Source organism: Epinephelus moara, chromosome 17, assembly GCF_006386435.1.
Source record: "Epinephelus moara isolate mb chromosome 17, YSFRI_EMoa_1.0, whole genome shotgun sequence".
NCBI classification, from domain to species: domain Eukaryota; kingdom Metazoa; phylum Chordata; class Actinopteri; order Perciformes; family Serranidae; genus Epinephelus; species Epinephelus moara.
Genome location: NC_065522.1, coordinates 34,554,009 through 34,576,901, shown reverse-complemented (window position 1 = coordinate 34,576,901; position 22,893 = coordinate 34,554,009). Strand labels below are relative to the sequence as shown.

Genomic DNA, 22,893 nt, shown 5'->3' with positions numbered 1-22,893 from the left:
GTTGGTTCCCATTCTAATGTCAATAATCAGCCTGCTGTGTTGGTGAGTTAATGAGTAACTGGGGAAAATTCAAGTGTTTGATATCAGAACATCCTCATATGTACAGACTTCACAGTAATGCCAAAAACATGATTTGTAATCACTTTATTGGAAGTTTAATAAAGAGGACAGACAGTTAGGCTTCTTTGATTTACTTTCCATAGTTGTTAATAGAGTCTATAATTTTACATCGACTGTCATTTTTCCTTTTACTGTTTTCATAAAATACAAAAGTAAAAGCCTTAATTGGATTTACTGCTTTAATTCTGATGGAAAAAATAATTTCGGACAGATACAATCAAGGATTGAGATCACATTAATCTCTCACACACACAGTCATATGTGATTTTTTTTTTTTTTTTTTACAGAGGAATAAAGCAAATCACCATAGTATTACATTAATTCATTTTCCGTAACTGCTTATCCTCTTGAGGGTCGCAGGGAGGCTGGAGCCTATCCCAGCTGACACTGGGCAAGAGGCAGGGTTCACCCTGGACAGGTCACCAGACTATCACAGGGCTGACACATAGAGACAGACAACCATTCACACCCACATTCACACCTACAGATAATTGAATGGAATGGAGGATGTCCGTTGTAGCAGGAAAACCCTGAAAATGTGTATTATCACTTCAGGGTGGTTAGGTGGCACTGAATAAAAATATTATCAAATATTATATGCACTTAGTTTTGCCCTTAATCCGAAAAAAGACTATGTTATTAGTAAGTCATTTGCATGACTTTAGTAATAACTAATATTCTCATTTACATGCAGCCATACATAATCCGATTAACATGACCTAACATTGTTTATCATGTCAAAATATAAATGGGTAAAATGTCTGGAGCTGCTTGTGCAATTTTGCTTCTTTGCCTCAGGATTTTAAAAGGTTTTCCACTGATGGTGGCCTTGTTTGACCATGGGAACATAGCCTATTTCTTTCAGTCCTTCAACCAACCAGATACGTGAGTGCTTCTTTTAGTCATGTGTCATTACCTCAACCTTGCTAGCTAGCTGGTTTGTATGCGATGCACAGAGCTGACTACAAACAGTCAAGAGGCCATGTATTGCAAACTTCAAACTAGCTGGAGACAAGTCCACAGAACAGAAATGTTAAATTCAGACTAAGGCCCAAAAGCAATATGCGGTTTACATGACCCATATCAAAATTATGATACAGGCGTATTTAATCTTATTGGTATTTGTTTTAGGATTGAGTCAAAATGTACGTACATCTTTAAAGTGGGACCATTTTTACTTACAACTACTACAATTTTTTTTTTTTTTGTATAAACAAAAATGTCTGTGAGGGTCACTTAGTATTAAAAGTGTTAATAATGACCCAGCAGAAAGGAAACAGTATTGACTGTACAGGTATACATGATACTATTTCTGACTACTCTCTGTTTTGATGAACTTTATCATCCTGACTTTCTACCTCTTCCAGGTGCAAGTTAATCAGCTCCATGTGGTTCTCCACTTTCCTCTGTCTCTCTGTTATTGTTGCTATTAAACCCTCTGTTTTCTGCAGCAGTTTCTCCATGTTCAGTTGCTGGTTCTCCAGTTCTTCCTTTCTCTTCTCCAGTTTCCACTGAGCCTTTAACAGGCTTTGTTTTTCTCTCAAGTACCCTTCTGTTTTGTCAGTTGCATTTTCTTTCTCACTCTCTGCTATTGCCTCCTCCACTAACTGAAGCTTTTCCTTGCTCTCCTCCCTCTCTCTGTCTGTCTCTTCTAGCTGCAGTCTGAATTCTTCCCTTTGACTCAACAGTCCCCTCTTCAGATCCATCAGTGGAGTTAATACCACCGCCCATGCAGCCAGTTCTTCTTGTGTCTTCTGGGATTGTTTCTGCAGCTGAGCCTTTTTTTCACTCAGATCATCCCTTTTTGCAGAGAAAATATACGACCCTGAACACATGGTAGAGGGAAAAAATATGCATTAAAATAATACTAAATGAAAAATGTACCAGCTCTGAAAAAAGGGAGCTAAAATGAGTCCTTCTTTAATAAGACAATAACAGTTTGAAAGAGCACAACCCAATCACCAAAATAAATGTTGGTATTGTAGGTCTCTGCAAACCATGGCTAGGTAACACTTGTATGTTATCATGTGGCAAATATGTTGAAATTTTATGTTTCTTTATATTTTAATAACACTGGTGAACTTGTGGTTATCTTTTGGTACGAAAAACAGTTGGTTATGGTTGGAAAAAGATCACATTTTGGCTTAAAATGCCTGGTTTTGGTGGCATAATCAGGGCTGGAAGAACACTCACTCTTGCTGCCACAGTCGCCACTGGTAATACAATGATGACTCACAAGCAGCCATCATGCCATTTACTTTGGAAACATTGATATCATATGTATGAAATGCACAAATGTACTAAAGCATGAAATGTATTAACAAATGGTTTGCAGAAATGAACAATGTCAACAATTTCCTCTGGTCACTGCGCTTAAATACAAAGCTAGGATTTTGACATTAGCTGTGTTTTAGCAAGGAATTCCTTGATATTACCATCAGAACTACATTTTGGTAGAAAAAATATCAAATATATGTTTGTTTTTTTTACTTACTGATTGTTGAATTTTTGCATCTCAAGACAATAAGGACACTTATAATCAATGGCAGGCCACAAGCTAAGCCACCAATCAAGCCAACAATGAAACAGTCAGACCAATCAGACGCAGCTGTGCAGGAGTCAGTGGCTGTAATGACAAAACACAGAACAAAGACAATTATTATAGAAAAAATCAAATTAAATTAAGACAATTCAAAACCTTGGTGAAAACACCTAATAATAATTCAAATGATCATTTTATATTTCTATTCTATTATTTCCTGATTATATGGTGTTTTTTTGCTTCAATGAATTTTGATACTGACAAGCTCTATAAAATCTTAATTAATAGTAGAATATCATAAAAGCAATAAAGACTCAAGTAAGTATCCCTAAGGGCTCTCTCTTTGCTATGAGTAATCCATCTAAATGTTCTGGGAAGCCATCTGAATTGTGTCTTTTCAAAACATTCTTCAGTTTTCAAAGGAAATGTACTGGTTTCATACAGTCTCTGTCAAAATAAACGTACTACATCAGTACACCACCAATAGACGTTTTTTTTTTCCTTCAGCGCACAAGGTTACGTTGGGCAAAAAAAACAAATGGTAAAGTTTAGAAAAAAAATGACAGGGTTTGGAATGAGACCAGGCTGTCAGAACAATGTCTAATGCCAAAGTCAATTTGACGTTGAATACTGACGACAGATGACATTGATATTTTGTTGGTTTTAAGTTGTGTTGTAGTAACCAAAATCCAACATCTTCCAAACGTGTCATGCCAACGTCATCCTAACATGGAATGACATCATATAGTCGTAAGGTATGGCGAACAAAACCCAATGTCTGCTACACCTCACAATGTTAACATCAACATGTTAACAAAAATGAAATTCTAATGTCATTAAACATTTAAAATGTCGTCAACCTGATTTTCATTCCATAGTTTAACGTCTAGTTTAACGTAAAAAGTCTTTCTGATGTCATACTGACTTCTAGTGCCTGCTGGGGTGGGACCAAAAGCTCTTTGATCAAGCTAAGGGGAAGACTGTGGTTCTGTTGTTGTTTTTAATGCCATGCATCTGCTTTGAAATGGGTGAAGATTTCTTGTACCTTGGTTTTGCCTATTTGCATGCATTTTCTGAGTTCCAGAAAATAGAGAACCTGTCTTCAGACATTATAATTTCTCGAAATTGCATGAACATATATGCTTGTGTTATCGAGTAGGATATGTAGCACAGTGAGGCACTTAAGACAGATGCCAAAGTGATATTCAGTGAGGTAAAACATGCATGAGGGGAAAAAAGGGATAGAAACACAAGGAGGATTTAAATTGTGTAGGTTTCATGTAGGCCTTGATATGAATGTACAGTTGATACGGTGACAAGTTTTAGTAGGCAAGCAAAGGCAGTAGGCAAACTTAAGAACTGCAGAAAAAGTAATGTCATTCTGCTACAGATAAAATGAGTTTTGCAGCAGTAAAATAAATCAATATGAAAGGTACTGATAGTGTATATGACATATATGTTGCATGATTTAAATACTGGGAGCAATTAGCATGATGCAGATATTTAAACTAAACTTTGCACTTAAAAATAGCCTTGTCATTTAAAACATTGCAAACAAACAAAGCATATTCTCAGAAACACATTATAGATGTTTCAATTAGCCCACTGGTGAGAACTTTTAAATGTTTTCGTATGTTATTGTGTTTGTTACCTGTACATGAGTCTAGGAGCAATATGCAAAGTAAAAGTAACCACATCATATGGGTCCGTCTGTCCTTCCTCATCCTGGAGTTCTGAAAACACAAACAAGTTGTTGAAATTAGGGAAAAACAAAAGTTTCTGAAAAGGTATGTATGCAACACTGATACAACATTATTCATCATTAACGTTGTAATCACATCCATCAACCACTCAATAATAACGCTATGACCTAACATGCAATATTTTAACATTTGAGTGAATCACCACCAGGGTAAATCAAGTTTACTATCTACTATATAATGACGAAGACTCTGTCTGTGTGTCTGTTCCACGTTTTTCTCCTCACTGACTTGGTCAATCCATGTGAAATTTTGCAACAACAACATATAAACACTTTAACTATCTGCCTTTCAACGTGCTACCTCAACTACTAATGAACAGTTTTAGCCCACTAACTATCCCACTATTGGCAATGGTACTACTGTACTTTCAATAAAGCAATCGTACTATCAAATTCACAAACACTCTGTCTGAATACATTGCTCTTCTTAATGGGTTCAGTTGACTATTTCATCTGCAATTTCCTATGACCTGTATCCCAAACACACACCATGTGAAACTGTACGTGGGCAACTGTGCACTCAGTGGGTATGGACAAGTGTAAGTATATTGTGTCTTTGGCGTTTAAAGCTAATGATGCTGATACAACTGTCAACAACTGTCTCCTCACAAATTTCTCATTTACTTTTGACACGAAACAAGAAACTCAAAAACAGGTATTTACTTGTTTCCAAAGCTCACATACCTCAGTGGAGTGCGTCAACAGGTCAGTTCATCTCAGCAGAAAGTGGGCTTCCTGCTCAGCACCCTCCTGGAAAGTCTTTGTTCACGTGTTTGTTCACCTTATTTGTTTTTCTCTGTATTTGCTGCAGCCAGGATTAATGATTAATTAATCAACTAAGAATTATCCGAGAGGAACAAGGTTTTAGCTCATAATCTCAATGCAAAGGGAATGTGCATTCCTCTCTTAACTGCATGAGTGTCTTTTTACTTTTATGCTTTGACCTATAGCACCCTGAAATGTTCAAATAAAACCCAAAGTGAATTATTGTCAGCTGCTTGGATAGACAGAAAGCACAACTGAAAAAGAAAATGAGCAAAGAAAATTAAATTTCATGAAAGCATTTTACAGACTGTTGGTTTTTCTATCCCATAAGAGTAAAAATGTTAATATTTAATCCGAGTATCAGCTAGATATGCTGCAACAACATGTTTCTTTCACTTTCACCAAAATGTCCTTACACTCTTTGTATCTCACTCAAAAGCTGCTCGGTCAAAGTCCTTAAATAAAATGTTTATTCATCCAGTCTGTAGATAAGGTCTGTTCACATTGTGTCTTCTTTCCTTTCCATTAGAGCGTTGATGTGCAGTGCCAGACTGTCGTGGTGAAGAGGGAGCTGAGTCAGAAGGCAAAGCTTTTAAATTTACTGGTCCATCTACGTCCCAACCTTCACCCTGTGGTCATGAGCTCTGGATAGTGACTGAAAAAATAAGCTTTAGAGATGAGGTGAGGTACTCGGACATCCAGTGGGAGCTTGGAGAAGAGTTGCTCCTCAGTTGCTGCGTTGAAAGGGGCCAGTTTAGGTCATTCAGGTATCTGATCAGGATACGTCCTGGGCGCCTTCCATTAGACGTACTCTGGGCACATCCCACTGATAGGAAGCCCAAGACCAGGCCCAGAACACGCTGGAGGGATTACATATCTCATCTGGCTTGGGAATGCCTTGGGATCCCCCAGGAGGAGCTGGAAAACATCGCTGTGGAGTGGGACATCTGGAGTACTTTGCTCAGCCTGATGTGCCTACGACCCCTCCCCTGGTAAGTGGATGAAATTAGATGGACGGACAACTGAACTATTTCATCTACATTATTTTAAGAAATATTAGATCTAATTTATTCATTTATTTATTTATTTAAGAAAATATGGGTGGCAATAGCTTTTTCTTTTTATCTTGTCAATGACAGGAGGGAAATGTTTTAGATGTGTAATGAATGGCTGATTGACAGCAGAGGGCAGACTAGCACCATGTCTACATGTACATGTCTACAAGTGTGAGAAAGAGAAGAGGATAGGATGGCAAAAACCATGGACACTCCTGTCTTTGTGCCTGAGGAAGTCCCTGCAGCCAAGGTCGAACATCTGGTGAAAAGCCTGAAAGAAGAAGAGTGGAGGATGTTGTCGCAGAACATTAAGACTAGATCTTGCAATGACCTTTTCAGCCGACAGTGGTGTCCACATACTTTTAGCCACATATGTATTTAGTGAATTTGTCTGGTTTTCAATGAAGAGACAATTCAATAACCAAAAGGGTCATAGTGTGCCTTCATGGTCAATGTATTGCAGAGGAATCAGAGAAACTTCAAATGCCAGTCTATCCTTTAAATCCTATAACACATTTTATGTGTTTACACACAATAAACAACAATAATGTTGACTTTCAATCAATGGTTTCAAATGCGGACGTTAGCCCAAAACCTGCAAGCTGCATGTGTTTCACACTTGCCAGAGTGGGGAGCTGGTGAATATAACATTTGCTACAAGATAAAATTGAATACAAGTTAAAGGGCCAATCCAGCAATCTAGTAGTGCACCTCCATTAAGTACGCAGACTAAGGAAAGTGCAATACTATATTAAAAAAATACAATACAATAATAATGATAATAATATCTGAAATTAATAGATTTAGACTCAGGTATCCTCAATACACTGAATACTACATTTCCCATCATGCATCCCCCTGCCTTGAAAATGTTTTACAACTACATGGCCTCAGTCTGTAATGCTCATTCTCTACAAAAGAAGATGTAGTCTACAAGCAAAAACCAACATAACCCTGATGACTTCACAGTGACATCATCAGGGTTAATTTCTCAGACTTGACAAATCTTTTCCAGACCTACAGGGAAAAGTTGTAATACTTAAATGTCATTTTAGAATGATTTTATTAAATCAAAGATGAATAATTAACTTTGCCTCTGTCACTCAGTTGTGTGCTAAGAAACACAGCGGCTCTGACAGTTTACCATCTTCTTGAGCATATTTTTATCCCCAAGAGCTACTGAGACCTTAAAGACGTTTCTAATGCTATAAACTGCTGTGGGCTCCACGCTGCACAGGAAAAGGAAGTACTGTCACCTAAATCATACATAGCTGTTCAGTACAATGCTCAGAAGGTCTCCGGCAAGACAACATGGAAGTCGCAGCTCTCTGCATCAGACTGTGTGAGTCTATCTTCATGTTTTATTCTGAAATTGAATCAAATCTAAAAAAGATATATTGTTATTATCAGATGATAATGATATTGATATTGAAATAAGGCAGTGTTTTGCAGATACACAGCTAACTGCTTATTTACATTTAGAACATCTGATCAGAGTGCAGAACAACATGATAAGAATTACACAATATGTATTCTTGTATTTGGTAGCAGAGAGTATCTGTACACATTAAGACATGTATATCTGATACACTGCTCTCTTCTATTGTCTCGCCAGTGGTGACTGTACTGTTGCTGCTCACTGCTCAGAGAGCTGGTGAGTTGAGGTTTGTTAAGCCACAGTGTAAACATAGAGATAGAAGAAGTAACATTTATGTTTGTTACCTATGGGCTACACAATGTTAGAAAATGCAACACGTTTTCTTAAAGACTGGGTATCGAACTGGGGAAGAGACCTCATTTACTTATTTTCTGTCACAGATGCAGCTCTTCTTCACATTAATTCAAACAGACTGCAGTTCTTTGAATATGAATCCATCTCATTAAACTGTGCTGGGTGTAATGGCTCAACTGATTGGAGAGTGATGAAAAAGATTCCCTCAAATACTACTCAGTGGGAGACTTCGAAAGAGTCTTTGGTTATTCAACTAACCTTTGTAACACACAGTGGAGAATACTGGTGTGAAAATGCAGGGGGGGAGAGAAGCAACACTCTCAACATCACCGTCACTGGTAAGTTTAACAAAAACTAACTTATCATTTCTATTGTTCAAAAATGGTAATGTGACTGAAAAAGTGGAGCTCTTTGTTGTCAAACTTCTTCTAGATTGATGCACTTTGTGGCCCAGTGCAATTGGCTCGGAACTTTACATATAATTTGTGAATGTAAATCAAAGGATTAAGTACCTCACATCTTGTTGTTGTTAAATCTTTTGGGCAGGAAAACAGTTTCAAGGCATTAGTCAGGCAGAGCTGCCTGTAAGCACGGCTCCACAGCCTGTCTCAATAGTGCACCCTGGTGGTTCAATTTGGTAAAAGTTCCCTGAGTGTTCATGGTCTTCCTGCATTCTTAATAACTGCAACTTGCTGCTGTCCAGCTGGTGATGTGATCCTGGAGAGTCCCGCTCTCCCTGTGATGGCAGGACAAAGTGTCACTCTGCGCTGTAGAAAAAAGGCAACAACCTCCAACTCCCCAGCTGATTTCTATAAAGATGGCCTCTTCAGTGAGACTGGATATGCAGGCGAGATGACCATTCATAATGTCTCCATGTCCAGTGAAGGACTCTACAAGTGCAAAATCTCTGGAGCTGGAGAATCACCAGAGAGCTGGCTGGCTGTCAGAGGTGAGACATAAAAGTATTTTAAAACAGTCAATATATTATTTACGCCTATTAGTATCAAATATTTCATCAAAAAGGAAAGCACCATATGTTGCTGCATTTAATTCAGTATTCTTCTTATATATGTGAGGCTGAATAACAGACTTGAGGTTAGTTGATCCTTGAGGCTGCAGTGTTCATTACAGCCCATAATACAAAATAGTTGGACAAAAGGAACAACATGCACATTTACTAATTGCAACAGATCCCAAAGTTTAGCTGAGGCTGAGGGGAAAGTCTTTTGCTTTCTTTGCATTCAACCCTGTCCTCTAGAAATAGCATGTGTATCTTTCTAAACTGCTTTCTTAATGGCATCGTGGCCTTGTTATTATTGACTGGCTTTAGAAGGAGGTGGCTGGAGAGGATGGCAGCCATACAAAGTGCAAAACCTTGACACTAGAGCTCTGTGCTCACGTCCAGACTCCCCCTACATTTAGGCAACAACATCACTTTGGTTTAAGTTTAGGAAGGAACGTTTTATAAAAACGTAGACAAAGACTCGAATACACTTCGAAAAGTTGTGATTTCAGTTAAATGTTAAAAAAGGTAATAAAAATAATGCTGTTGTCACTCTCAGTAAATGTTTTGCTGATTTGCTCAGTATGAACATTTTTGCGACTTGCCTAACCTGGTCTCACTCCAAAGTTGTCGAAATCCATCGTTTGGTCAGTGACTTCCAGCATCAGACACCAACAAAAAAGCCATTCTTTCACATCGGCATGATATGTGACTGGTCAGCATTATTGTTTAACGATGCCCTGCTGCATCAGGGGATCACAGCGAAGCAACAATGCAAGTTAAGGTGTTGGAAGTCCAAGAAGGGTGAGCAAGAGGGGTAGTGGATGGGTCCAACAACCACTGACTTTCACCCAGGAGGCCGGTGTTCACTTCCCATAAGTCTGTATAGCCAAACCCTGCTCTTTTCTCCTTAACCCAACCAAGTGCTTTTGGTGTTGAAGGAAAAAATACGTCAATTTGCGGTGTTGTACCGACATAGTGCTTTTATTCTGAAAGAGGCTGTATGCAAACTCCTGTGAAAACAGAAGTGTATTTTGAAAACAGACAATGCATGTAACAGGCTGAAGTTGACACGGCGTCCCAGAACGTCAACAACCAACACACCCAGGGTACCTTGGACGTCATATGTGGACGTGGAAAGTCCATGACCAAATGTGGACATGTGACAAGGTCAGAGTGAGAATGTATTGACTTGCTAGGCACATTAATTAGCAACAGCCCCTCATTATGTTAATTCAAAACAAAATTTGCTCAGCATTATATTTTCAAAATGTATTTTCTGTTTTAAGTATAGTTGTGCATGAACATAATCTCTAGGAGAAAGGGCATTGGTCAAATAAACAAATGGCCTGATGAGTGTGCCAGATGAAAGGTCAGGCGATCAAAGTTATTAAAATTACACTTCTGGGAACTTTAAATGTTTTTAGCAAATTTAATGGCATCCAATAGCCAGAGGATCTCCAAAGTTTTACGGATTCAACCTCTGGGGACAATGAATTTCAGAACCAAATTTCATGGCAACCCATCTGATAGCTGTCAGTTCATATCAGTCTGGACCAGAGACATCCTCAGAGCTATGCCACTTGCATGGGTGAAGCAAGGTTGTAGTCACTAGGACTTAGCTGTTACGAGGCAAAATTTGTTTTCACATGAACAAAATCACAGTTTGACTTTATCTTTGAAGAGAATTTTAGAAAATCTAAAACATTATACTGTGAAATGCTCTAGTCAAACTATCTTTTCTCATTGTGTCAACAGATTATATTGCTCCCGCCCCTGAAGCCACAACACCCCAAGAAGTTCACAAGTCCACTCCTCATCCTCCCTACCATGGCTCCATTCAGCTCTCCACCCTGTTACTGGTTGTCTTCACCATTTCGTGTGTGGCTGTGCTGCTGTCAGTAGTGGGACTGCTTCAGTGTAGGAAATGCAAAGGTACATTAAAAGTACTTGAGAGGAATATATACCATGCATTTAAGTTTAGTCTCTTATATAGAATGGTTTCCTAAAAAAAGAATAGAAACCTAGCTGTCATTTTATGTCTATCTAGTGCTATTTTTTCCCTGTTTGTAATAAGGAATCCTGAAATACTTTAAATATTTCAGGCTGTCAAGAGGCAAATGCAGTGGATTACACAACAGATGTCACGTACGCTGTTGTCACAACAAAGAGAAAGGAGAAAGGTACTTTGGTGACATTATTTTTATTTTACACAAATCACATCAAATCATGTTGCAAGTTATGTGTTGGTTGTTTAAATTTAAATTAAGTGCATCGATTACATTTCAGTAATCCATTCAAGTTGGATTATTAAACACAAATTTATTTTTATTACAGCTAGTCACTCGCCTTCATGTAGGAGCTTCATCTCGCTTGTAGTGTCAGTGTCTATTCTTAAGAGTGAGCGGTTTAAACAGTTAAACCACATTATGCTCCACCCAGTCATACGTCTGCAGACCCTGTTTGCATGTAAAGAGCTGTGGCAGCTTTTAAATACACTCATTGTGGATCTAGATCTTAGATTTTATATTAGTAGGATGTTGGGGCAAAATTATATATGACACAAATATCAGTTTTGTAGTTAAGTTTTATTTTATCCAACTCTAAAGACAAGCCATAGAAATATATAAAGTAAAAAAAGATTTTGGGATTAACAGTAAAATAAAGCTGTGTGGTCCACAGAGAGTATTTACAACTTATAATGCGGATATGCATTGTATAATTTTACCTTTGTTTATGCATTACTTGTCTATCAACAACAAGCTACTGCTCTGCCTACCTGTTACTTGATTGCAATAATTTGCTTATGTCTTTTTGTTTTGTTTTTCTGTTGAAATATTTGTATAAACCTGTCTTTTTTTCTAAGCATCTGCAGAGGCAGATGTAGCTGATCTGGGCAATGTAACATATGCCACTGTGAAAAAAAGGTAAGTATTTCTTTTTTGTTGTTGTTGTTGAGTCTGTTTCAATGAGTCAATTTGGTTTGGCAGAAATAGAAATTAGAGTGTCATCTGCAAAGTACTTGATACAAAATGCTATTACGAATATATACAGTAATTGGTTCACATTGCAATTAAAAAAAAATATATATATATATGTTTTGATATTTTTGTCCTTCAGATTGCTGGCAGCAGAATCACCAAATGACTCTACCGAGGAGGAAAGCCACTAATTTACATGCATATATACAAATTTAAGAAATCATCTACTATAAAGGTGTAATATAACATGGTAAACAAAAGCAACATAAGACAATAAATAAAAAATCCAGTTTATGAAGCTTATGAAGCTGACATAGTGTATCATGCATCAAGCTGACATTTCCATCAGGGAGATATTTTGGTACTTACTCTATATATGTGACTGTGCACATGATGCCTGCAGTGTAATAACTTTAAGTCACCAACTCCATTGATTCACAGAGTCTTGTTATGAATTAAGTAATTATTCAATTGATTCATTCCTCAGTAAAATTAACAAAAAAATTCTTGTTAGAGTCAAACAAGTGTACAGTTTTTAACTTCTCACGTTTTTCAAGAAAAATAAAATTGTGAAATATATGTAAACAGTGGTGATTTTGTACATATCTGAACAGTTAACATCATGAAGCTTCATAACTAAAGAAAATGTACAATGTGGGAACAATTTAAAAATGCCTCATTAATAGTTTTAAGTCAATTGGCTGTTAAAAGCATTTTATGGACAAGCAAGACTGACGTGGTTCTAAGTCTTTGAGCTCATCATTAGCATTCATGTGAGAGCTTCGACTCACCCACAACCTCAGAGTTTATTTTTAAGAGCTGTTTAGTGTAGTGTAGCAGTTAAACCATATTGTTCTATCTGCTCTGCCTGTTCACGTGTCTGAGACGCTGCTTATGAAACTGCTGCAGCTTTAAAAATATCTTTGTGGTCGACTACCAACATAAGTTTAAACTAACGAGTCTAAACACTCTGACTTGACTTTAAGTTCAGCACAGGTCATTCACAATTACTCTCCATCACACTTTGTCTTGGCCCACTTTCTATACTTATATCCAGGGGTCCATTTAATTCCTCTGCCTGTATGTGGGTTTTCTATAAAAATGAAGGTTATCTTTTTTTAATCCTGTTCTGACATCTAACGACACAAGACGACATTTTTCATTCCAGGTATCTCAACTGTTTCCCCCTGGTTTCTGCATGTTTTTCTGCCACCGTGATGCGCACGCAACTGCTGGGACTTAACTGTGACGTCCACTCCTAATGGGTCTATATGTCCTCAAGCATGGGGACATTTGTAGCTCAATGCTGCCCTCCAGAGACCAAACATTGTAAAAAAAAAAAAAAAAAAACAGGCCTTGTTAAAATTTGACAAACTGTATTATAAGACTCAAATCAAAGAACAGCAGCTAATCCAACTGCAAATTATCACCTTCCTTAAGTTCAGTTCAGACATGGATATTGAATTGTAATTTTCATTCTGGCATTAAAAATTGATGTTTAGACACTACTACTACTTAGAAACTGCTTCACACACAAAAATCAGATGTTGTTCCACTTAACACAACATATAATAGACTGTAGATTTGTCCTTTGTTGTCCTTTTCTCATTCATCATTGTATAATGTATAATGCACTTCAATGGCAATCTCTAAATGTAAGAGAACACATTCACCAGCTTCCACTTTTTTTTCATATGTATTTATTTCAATTATTACCACTATCTAAAACAGTATCTTGTGCATTTTACCTCATACCATCAGGTCTATTCTGAGTGTTCAGAAAAAAATTGGCAAAAAAGCTTTTACGTTAAAACCCCCAGCAGACCGAAATAACTTAGCTGTCGATCTTAGATCACTTTCATCACTTGTTTAAGCATGCCCTATCTTCCTACTTGGAGATGGTCTGCTCCTGTAATCACCTGATAAACAAATCTGAACAAACATGTTGATACTAATGCCACACTGAAACATTTATATTGACCGTCTTACAAAAATCAAGAGTGCAGATTCTCTCTTTGGAAATACAAAACTTTATTCTCACATTTTGAGCAATATTATACAGTTGAAAAAGACAAAATTGTTAGCATACTTGGTTATTACAAAATCAAAATCTGAGTAAAAATCTGATTAACAATATATTCTGACAAGTTAGTTACTGAAACTGAGAGATTTTGTCTGATCTGAAAAGAAGAAATAAAAAAGCAGCTTTAACCTGTTTACAATGTATCTAAACAAATCACACATTTGAATAGCCTTCTCCTGGTTTTGTTTTGCTTTTGCATGCCTTTTAACAGTTTGATTTTTAGTTGTAGATCAAGAAATACAAAATCAATATTTGTACCTGATGAATGACCTTTTTGGTCTGTCTGTTGCTTTTTTGTTTGACTGCTCAGCCTTAATTATTTCCTCAATGTAAACTTGTTTGTTTCTCCTTCAGATGTTTATTTATTCGTTACTTATCCTTCTCTAGTTTTTCCTTCATTTGTTTTCATTTTAGTAATTATCTCCTTTGTTGTCTCCAGTAGAGTCTCCATGGTCTGTAGCAGTTCGTCATGTTCTTGTTTTCTCTTCTCTAGTTCCTTTTTAGCTGCTTCACGCTTCTGCTGTTTTCTCTCTCTGTCAAATGCGGCAGGATTCTCAAGCTTCTTCTCGCTCTCCCATATCTGTTTCTGCACCTCCAGCTGTCCTGACTTGAGTTTATCTATTTGTTTTTCCAGAGCCGTCTTCTGGTCCTCCAAGTTCCTAATTACCTGGTCTAAATGTGCCCCCAGTAAGCCTCCCTTGAGGTCTGTGTCCGTCTCGTCCAAACCATCAGCTTTCTCATTCCCTTCTCCCATGAGTTTCTCTCTGTTTGTCCCTTCAGCCATGGACAGATGATCCGTGGTGGTTCTGGATTTTGGAATCTTCTCTCTTTTTCCAAGTTCAGTCTGTATGCTCTCATCCCAAGGGTGAGCACTGGTCTCTGTATACATAAAAGCATGCATCAAATTCTCTTTTTTAAAATGTATTTTTTAATTTTTTTTACAGATTATAATTTTAGCATTACCATCATTCAACGGTTGTGACAGTCAGTTGTCATTAAAATCATAATTAATAAAGACAACAGTGACTTACTATTCAGTCCGCATTTCTTCACAATGAAGATGACTGTGAGGACAGAAATGAAGCAAGCAGCCAAGCTAATGCTGACACGAACAGTGAAGCAAGATGGGACCACGAGGACATTATCTGGAATGATTAAAAAGGCAAAACACAACACTTGTTGGTTCATACTAAGCTTCAACAGTTTGACATTAGGCCAGTAATCAAATCCTGATTTTATTATTATTTGTCTACCTGCAACATGAATGTGTGTGTATCTTGTCAGGCTGATGTTGTTCTGTTGGACTCTACAGGTGAAGCTGTTGCTGTGTCTCTTCTCCACAGTCACTCTGCTGCTGACAGTATAGAGGTCATCAGGACCTCTGACTGTCTCTGTAGGTCCAGCAGAGAGGAGCTTTCCCTCACCGTCCAGCCACAACACCTCAGGCTCTGGATACCAGCCTGCAGACTCACAGTCTAACATCACTGCAGCTCCGCTATCTCTGGCAATGCTGATGCTTGGGGAAGAGAAAACACCTAGAAGGGAAACAGAAGATGTGAAGTTTCCACATAAATCCACATAACAAAACGGCTTCAGTAAAATCAATGATGTCAATATTTAATCAAATTTTGTGCACAAAAAATATTAAAATAAATAGCCATTACCATTAGACCTACATTAAGGATTTTGTAAAAAATGTCCAGAGGTAGTCCAAAATGATCAGTGCCCACTTACCAACAATAAGCTGAACAGTAGAGCCTTTTTTCAGCTCTGGAATGTAACATCTGTATGTTCCATTATCAGACAGTTTCAGCTTAGAGAGTTTCAACGACACGTCTCCACACTTCAGTTTGTCGACTGGGATCGATGTCCTCCCCAAGTAGGACGGATTCTGGTCAATCAAAAGCTCCACACCGTCTCGTCTCACATGGACAAACCTGGGGTTCAGGTCGAGTCTTGCCCACTCCACAGCCCTAGATACCACATCCACGGCAGGTTCCAGACGACATGGCAAAATTATGTCATCACCAACCGTTGCCACTATTGGCTGAGACGGACTAATCATCCCAGACTGACCTGAGGAAGAAACACCTCTGTCTTATAATGTCCTGCTCATTGTCTGTCAATCTGATATGAACAGCTTTGTCTTTTTTGTTCGGTTGAACAGCAATTTATTGTTTGTTGTGACATAACACAAACAATGCTGCAAAAATGCTGAGTTTTGTTTAGCTGTGTATTTTTACCACTGTTCTGCTTCATATAAAAAGGTGGCTACAGAAATTGAGTCTTTTGTCCTCACATGACTGTGATGTCACTGTATGACTATTATTTTACACCAAGGCTTAACTGATGTATCTGTGTGTAACATACCAACACATGAGTGCGTCATGAGAAGGAAGGCAACAGCATAATGAACAGCCAAAGCACTGAACTCAGTGAGCTGTGACCTAAGGGACAATCCGTCTTTCAGGTGAATCATCTTCATTTTCTTCAGACTGTAACTGTAAGACAAAAGAGTAGATCGGTCAAAATTGACATATGTATTCAAACTGAAGCTATAAAAACTGAAGGCAGGCTACTCGCTCAAATTGTTCTGTCTTTCAGTGACCACATGCATTTCTAGTCCGTTCCCACTCCAAAATACCATCTTGGCAATGATTTCCACATCAGATACCATCATACAGAGCACCAGCTATTTCTGATGCCAATGGCAAGTGCTGTAGGATAAAGAAACTGATCGACACATAACAATTGAGACGCTGTCTGTGAACACCCAAAACCAAAGCAGGAGGCAACCTAGCACATTATTTCTTGATGTTTAGGTCCACTGACAAAGTGGCGCTATTTGACGATCTGGGATGAGACCGTGTTGTTATTTCTGGCACATTTAATGCAAGTAGCATATTCTTCCCATCCCTGATTAACATTTTTTTGATGTTACTGTGGTTCTAACAAGATTAACACTGTGTTTACACAGTAGGCTTGGAATGAGCAGCAGCTTTAGTGCACCATATGTGTCTACACAGGATGAGTTCAGGCACAGTATAGAATGGAGGTCATCTGCATTTTGGCAGCAGCAAGAGCTGAAAACACAATCATCGTAGTTATGCATGTAAAATGGAGAAAAAATAGACTTAAAATCTAAAAAAGAAACAGGTCACATTTACATATATAACAGGAGTGAAACGCGAGCTGTCACAGCATGTGTCAAGTACTTAATTAATTAAAATATAAGCTTATCTGTTCCATCAGATATGTGTGAGACGGACGACTGAAAAGCATGGCTGAAACACTTTCTGTGGACTCTTATAAGGTAGCAGCAACCCCCACTTTCATACTCCTCTGCAGCTCATTTCTTTTTTTATTTTTATGTCCATGTTCACACACAAATGTGAAGACTTGTTTATTTCATTTAATATACGATTGCATTGTGAAAATAACAGTACTTTGGATGATCTGTGTCCAGTTTTACTCTTTACTGTATATATGTAACGTCCCTGTTCTTTATCTATGCAGTCTCCTCCATAAATGTAACTACATGTTGACTGTAATCACTGAAAGCTCAGAAGCAAAAGACTTCATAATAAACTGGTTAACACACAGTGACTTACTTGATTGTTTAAATTCCAACGCTGTTGAATTTTTCAATGTTACAATATTTTTAGGATTAATGCACCACTAGCTCGCTGTTATTTACTGTCTATTCCTATGAGTCACCATTATTAACAACAAAAAGATCCTTCAAAGAGAATGAGCGATGGCCGATTGATTTATTCTGAAAGCACGCCACGTGACACATCTGAGAACTTATCAAAAAGTATTAAACCCTGAAAATGATATGTATAACATACCTGTTGTAAGTGGAAGTCGCCTCACCTTAGTGGAAAAAATGCACAGTCGAAGTCCACCAATAAAATCTTGTGTACTTTAACCTCTCACCGCGTGAGAGACGGAGTGAAATCTGATATTATTCTAAAGCAAGCACTGGCTGGATACACTGGGACAGCACACTTTAGTTTCTGTATTACTGAAGTAATAAAATGAAAATGCAATACTTCCAGCTGCATTTATGTTTTATGAAATAAGGAAGCCGTGGTGCTAAAATAATGTTTGTTGAGCCAAATGGGGAAAATGGTTAAAAGAGAAGCCTGTGACAATGGTGTGTTAAGTGGCTGATTTACTGCAGAGGGCAGAGTGGGACTGATCACGAGTGAGTTCAGCACAGTGTGGACAGTAGGAGACTGTCTTCAACAGCACACATGGCGACAAAGAGAGCAGAGGAGCCCAGTTTACTCCTGCTGCAAGAGGTAAAGAGTGGACATGATGGTTCTGCTGCAGAGTGAGAAAAACTGGAGCTATAAAGTACCATGTCCCAAAGACTCTCCTCACAGTGGCTGCTGGTGAAAGAAGTGAAAAAAAACCCCAGTCTGATAAAGAGATTCCCAAATCTGCTTTTATAGATCCTAGCTAGTTTCCCAGATGATGTCAGCATGGCCATGAAAGTTTAGAAATATTAACAATGACGAGTGCTTCAGACTGTCACACACAGCCGCTCTCTTGCAGAAACCACAAACCAGCTGCTGCGTCTGTCACTAGAAACAAGCTGCAGAGAAAGAGAGAGTTCTCACCTACATCACATTCCAGCTGCTATTTGGTCTGTCAGTCAGCATCAAGACACCATGAAGGTCACAGCTCTCTGCATCAGACTGTGTGAGTACCGGGACGGTCTCCAAATGCTATATGATTAATACAGTTTTACTTCTCTCTGCAGTATGTGCTGTCAGATTGGGAAAGAGAATGTAACAATGATCAATGAGCACAATTAGTATATCTGTGGTTGTTTAGATAAGTTGAGTTAAAGTTAGCATTTTGGTTGAATATGAAAAACTGAAGCACGAGACTGCTCATATTTACCTTCATGCGGCTCAATCCAAACTACCACTTTCCCAAACCAATGTGTTTTGTTGCCTGAACGTGAGGCAGGGTTGAGATATTAAGCTGCTGTTGAGACATTACAAAACGTGATGATATGGAGTACAAAATAAATGATAAGAATCTGAATGGAAAAGCATCTGTTTACTGCTGTATGTCGACTCACTTCTTTTGTGTCTTTAGTGATAAATGTGTTGCTGCTGGCTGTTGCTCAGATGCACCTTTGTTTTTCTCAGAAAGCTGGTAAGTAGTAATTAATTACTTAGTGATTTACCCTGTGAAAGAAACTGCAAAGAAAGGTGTTTCTTCAGATATGACCATCCAAATGGCAGATGACATTTATCCCACTCACCTTCATTATAACTGCAAACAAAATGTAACATATATTATCACATGTCAAGCTGCCTGTTCGGACAAAGGCCTGTGAACCACTGAAAATTACTATTGCTTCTCATCTTGTCAGTCTACTACTAAATTACTACTGCATACTGCTGTTGGTGCCATAACATTATTCCAAGGGCTCACAATTACCAAGCCCCAACAGTCTGAAAAATGTCCCAGTGAACTGAAGGCCGTTTGTCCAACAGACCGGTATCAAAAACAAATGCTCACTGCACCGAAGGTATGACCCAACTTTAATCTGGCTCCCTCTCTCCTGGGTAGGAGGGGTTGTGGATGGCTCCCACAAACCCTGGACTTTTACCCTTGATCCCAGTGTTTGCTTCCTGTATGAATGTAGAGCTAAACCATGATGGGTTTTTTTTTTTTTTATATAAGCCTAACCACATGGTTTTGTTGCCTTATCCTAACCTAACCATGTGTTTTTTGTTAGCATTCAACAGCTGACAGAGAAAGGATACATAGCATGTAATATGTAGATGTGAAAGGCCGCAGACAAAGTGGCGATTTGTGACGACCTGGGATGGGTCCGATGGTGTCATGTCACATAATAATAGCCATGTGCTTCTGTTTTGGGAGAGTGTATAGCCTTCGGAGCAATGCACGTTTGTTTTCAGAATACCAGGTTGTCAGACAACTGTGCTTCGCGTCCAGTGGTCCATTTTTCAGACAACTGGTGCCATGGAAATATGAGCTGTCAGAACAATGACCCGTCCCCCTACTACTGCTACAAACACATACAAAGCCCTGGCAATCATGCAGCACTCTCTCATCCAAAACACCCTAGGAACAACCTGGCAACCACCCTGAACAACAGAGCAACCATCAAGCAACCATGTACTAACTTCCTATCATGAGCCTGTGAAAGCCATAGCTACTATCGACACCACCGTCAGCTCACTTGTCCAGTGTACACTGGCATACTGGCTGGCGGCTGGACAAGCAGCAGTTCCTCTCCAGTAGGGGCATGTTTTCCTGTTCTGTGGCTACATCCAGTGGACACTTAACAATTAGCAATTTCTCAACATGCAATGTCCTCGGCAGTGTTTTAACTTTGTACTAAAATAATTTTGTTGGACTAGAACATATTTTTTTATGTTAAAAGATACTTGTAATTGACTACATCTCATTCTTTGTGTCTCTGCCATGGATGCAGTTTTCCCTCGTGTTGATCCAAACAGACAGCAGCACTATCAGTATGATTCCTTTGTTGTCAACTGTGAGGGGCTGGATGGGGTGAATGGATGGAAAGTGATGAGGAAGATCAAGGGAAACATCACAGTATGTGCTGCTCAAGAGAAGCCGTCAACGGGATCCTGCAAAATTAACCCTGCCTTTTCATTAGACAGTGGAGTGTACTGGTGTGAGACTGAAGAAAAGAAAAGCAACACTGTCAACATCACCGTCACTGGTATGATTAGGAACTCATATTGTATTTATGGTTATATTCTAAGAATGCACAAAACATATTTGGGACATTTAATAATATCCTTTTCATCTGTGTTGTTCAGCTGGTTCTGTGGTCTTGGAGAGTCCTGTCACCCCTGTGATGGTGGGAGATGCTGTGACTCTGCACTGTAGAAAGAAGAAGACCTCTATCCTTAGAGCTGATTTCTATAAAGATGGCGACCTTATCGAGGGTAATTCTGCAGGACACCTGACTCTCCAGAGTGTTTTTAAGTCAGATGAAGGATTCTACAAGTGCAGAATCTCTCAAACTGAAGAATCAGCAGAAAGCTGGCTTGCTGTCAGAAGTGAGACATAAACAATGTCACACACGTAGCCAAAAATTCTTCTTAATATGCAGCTTCCTGTGTCAATGATAACGATTTTTCTTCCAGGGTTCCACAAAGACCTACCCTCAAATGATAAATGCTGCTCTAAAAGCACCATTCTACAGATTGTTGGTATCATTTCATTTGTGCTTCTGGTGTTGGTGTTGGGACTGCTTCACTGGAAGAAAGGTACTGAGGAAAAATAAATTAATAAATAAATTAGTTGTTATGTTCTCAGTAGATTTTACAGAGCAGTTCTGATGTTACCTTTTGGACCATGACCTTCTTAAGTCACATAATGTTTTTGTTTTGTCAATTCTGGCAGGTAGCCTGACCTCTTTTTTGCGATCTCTTCTTGCACAAGCAGGTGAGGAACACATTTGGGTATACAGTCACCTTTTTCATCCTGGTCTCACTCTGAAGTCATTGAAATTCGGTGCTTGGGCAGTGACTTCCCGCATCGGACAATGGCGAAAAAAGGTGTCCTTAACGGTATGATACACGGCTGGTCGCCACAACAAAAGCCTGTGGTTAGGTTTAGGAAAAAAAGAACAGGTTTGGCTTTAGAATCTTGCAGGATGTGAACGCCTCTCTAGCAGGTGAAGGTTGGTGTTTGTTGGACTCATTCCACAACCCCTCCTGTCCCACTTGGACTTTCGCCACCTTAACTTCTGTTCTTGTCCTGTCGTGTTTCCCTCTGTGTATCATGCCGACATTAAAGGAGGCCTTTTTCGTTGCTTTCTGATGCTGTAAGTCACTGCCCAAGAGCCTGATTTTGACAACTTCTGAGTGTGACCGTGCACAATTTTGACATTTATTTATTCCTACCACTTCTAAATATTGAAGGATCTGACAACCAGTCATTTTACTGAAATCATATTTATGATTTCATGTAACAAATAAATTGAATTGAACTGAAGTACTCCAGCTTGGACCAACATGTTTCTCTATCATGTATTCTGTATCATAGCAACCAGACACAACCAAAGCATCCCAGCTAAAAAAAAACAACAACGCAGTGCCCCAAAGCGTTCTCACATGCTCCAAGCTCGGCATTTTCAGCTGGAGAAAAAATTGCTTTGCAGGGCCAAAGCTTCTCTATGAGCAGCGTGTCAGACTGTCTTCCATGCAGATACTGCAATGACATAATACTTACTTTGCAGGACTCTTGTTGGACTAAGTTATTTCACATTGTGCCAGTGAAATACCACAGTACTTTATCCAGACAACAAAAAGTTGCATATTTAATTTTAAGGGATTTCTTTAAGTAGGCTTATTTTATCACTGTATTGACATAAATTTCCAACCTGTATGTCTTCCAGGTCGGCTGGCGTTTGCACGTGACAGATGGAGCAGATACTGAATTGCGGAACAACACTTACAACAGACGTGTTTGCAGTATTTCACTTGAAGTATTTCATTATGTTACAAATTACCTCTCTTTTAAAATGTTAAACTTTATTAGTTGAAATATTCTGTATATTCATGACACCTCTGTAGAAAATAGACAAAAAAACAAAAAAAACAAAAGAAAGTCAATAAACCAAATAACAAAGTGTGAGTTTCTTGATTTATGATAATGCACAGTACGGCTCACAGTTAGTTGTTAAACAGCTGTAGAGTCTGCACAGTTCTGTGTACTGCAGGCTATTTAAAGTATTATAACCTATCTGCATCTTCAGCTAACTCACAGCATTGAGGTATATTTTTAAGGGGGAGCGTGTTGTTACTGTGTATCGGTTAA

General features: G+C 38.6%; 5 protein-coding genes across 8 annotated transcripts in view; 2 read left to right on the top strand and 3 right to left on the bottom strand.

Moving 5' to 3' along the window:
- The window catches only part of LOC126403907 (carcinoembryonic antigen-related cell adhesion molecule 20-like), a 128,696-nt gene that overhangs the window by 83,636 nt on the left and 22,167 nt on the right, over window positions 1–22,893 (bottom strand). The gene's annotated exons all lie outside the window — the stretch shown is intronic.
- On the bottom strand, window positions 127–5,236 carry LOC126403852 (uncharacterized). The gene is made up of 4 exons (XM_050066665.1): window positions 5,109–5,236; window positions 4,314–4,395; window positions 2,615–2,746; window positions 127–1,945 (listed from the first exon to the last, which is right to left on the bottom strand). Exons 2-4 carry the CDS (start codon window positions 4,384–4,386, stop codon window positions 1,437–1,439), a joined length of 714 nt encoding a protein of 237 aa, XP_049922622.1. The 5' UTR covers window positions 4,387–4,395; window positions 5,109–5,236; the 3' UTR covers window positions 127–1,436.
- On the top strand, window positions 6,043–12,229 carry LOC126403835 (Fc receptor-like protein 5). Of its 3 annotated transcripts, none has more exons than XM_050066644.1 (9): window positions 6,043–6,181; window positions 6,329–7,586; window positions 7,860–7,898; window positions 8,250–8,314; window positions 8,680–8,925; window positions 10,738–10,914; window positions 11,085–11,162; window positions 11,846–11,906; window positions 12,100–12,229. In XM_050066644.1, exons 2-9 carry the CDS (start codon window positions 7,528–7,530, stop codon window positions 12,149–12,151), a joined length of 777 nt encoding a protein of 258 aa, XP_049922601.1. In that variant the 5' UTR covers window positions 6,043–6,181; window positions 6,329–7,527; the 3' UTR covers window positions 12,152–12,229. The 3 variants fall into 3 exon arrangements, with proteins under 3 accessions (XP_049922601.1, XP_049922600.1, XP_049922599.1); XM_050066643.1 differs by having other exon boundaries at window positions 8,063–8,314; XM_050066642.1 differs by having other exon boundaries at window positions 6,329–8,314.
- Window positions 14,417–15,525, bottom strand: LOC126403836 (uncharacterized). 2 transcript variants are annotated; one of them, XM_050066646.1, is made up of 3 exons: window positions 15,297–15,525; window positions 15,075–15,188; window positions 14,417–14,922 (listed from the first exon to the last, which is right to left on the bottom strand). In XM_050066646.1, exons 1-3 carry the CDS (start codon window positions 15,523–15,525, stop codon window positions 14,417–14,419), a joined length of 849 nt encoding a protein of 282 aa, XP_049922603.1. The 2 variants fall into 2 exon arrangements, with proteins under 2 accessions (XP_049922603.1, XP_049922602.1); XM_050066645.1 differs by having other exon boundaries at window positions 15,075–15,525.
- On the top strand, window positions 18,711–22,538 carry LOC126403847 (uncharacterized). The gene is made up of 7 exons (XM_050066659.1): window positions 18,711–18,753; window positions 19,159–19,218; window positions 20,531–20,785; window positions 20,886–21,128; window positions 21,216–21,338; window positions 21,475–21,516; window positions 22,472–22,538. The coding sequence occupies exons 1-7, from the start codon at window positions 18,723–18,725 to the stop codon at window positions 22,510–22,512; spliced, it is 795 nt and encodes a 264-aa protein (XP_049922616.1). The 5' UTR covers window positions 18,711–18,722; the 3' UTR covers window positions 22,513–22,538.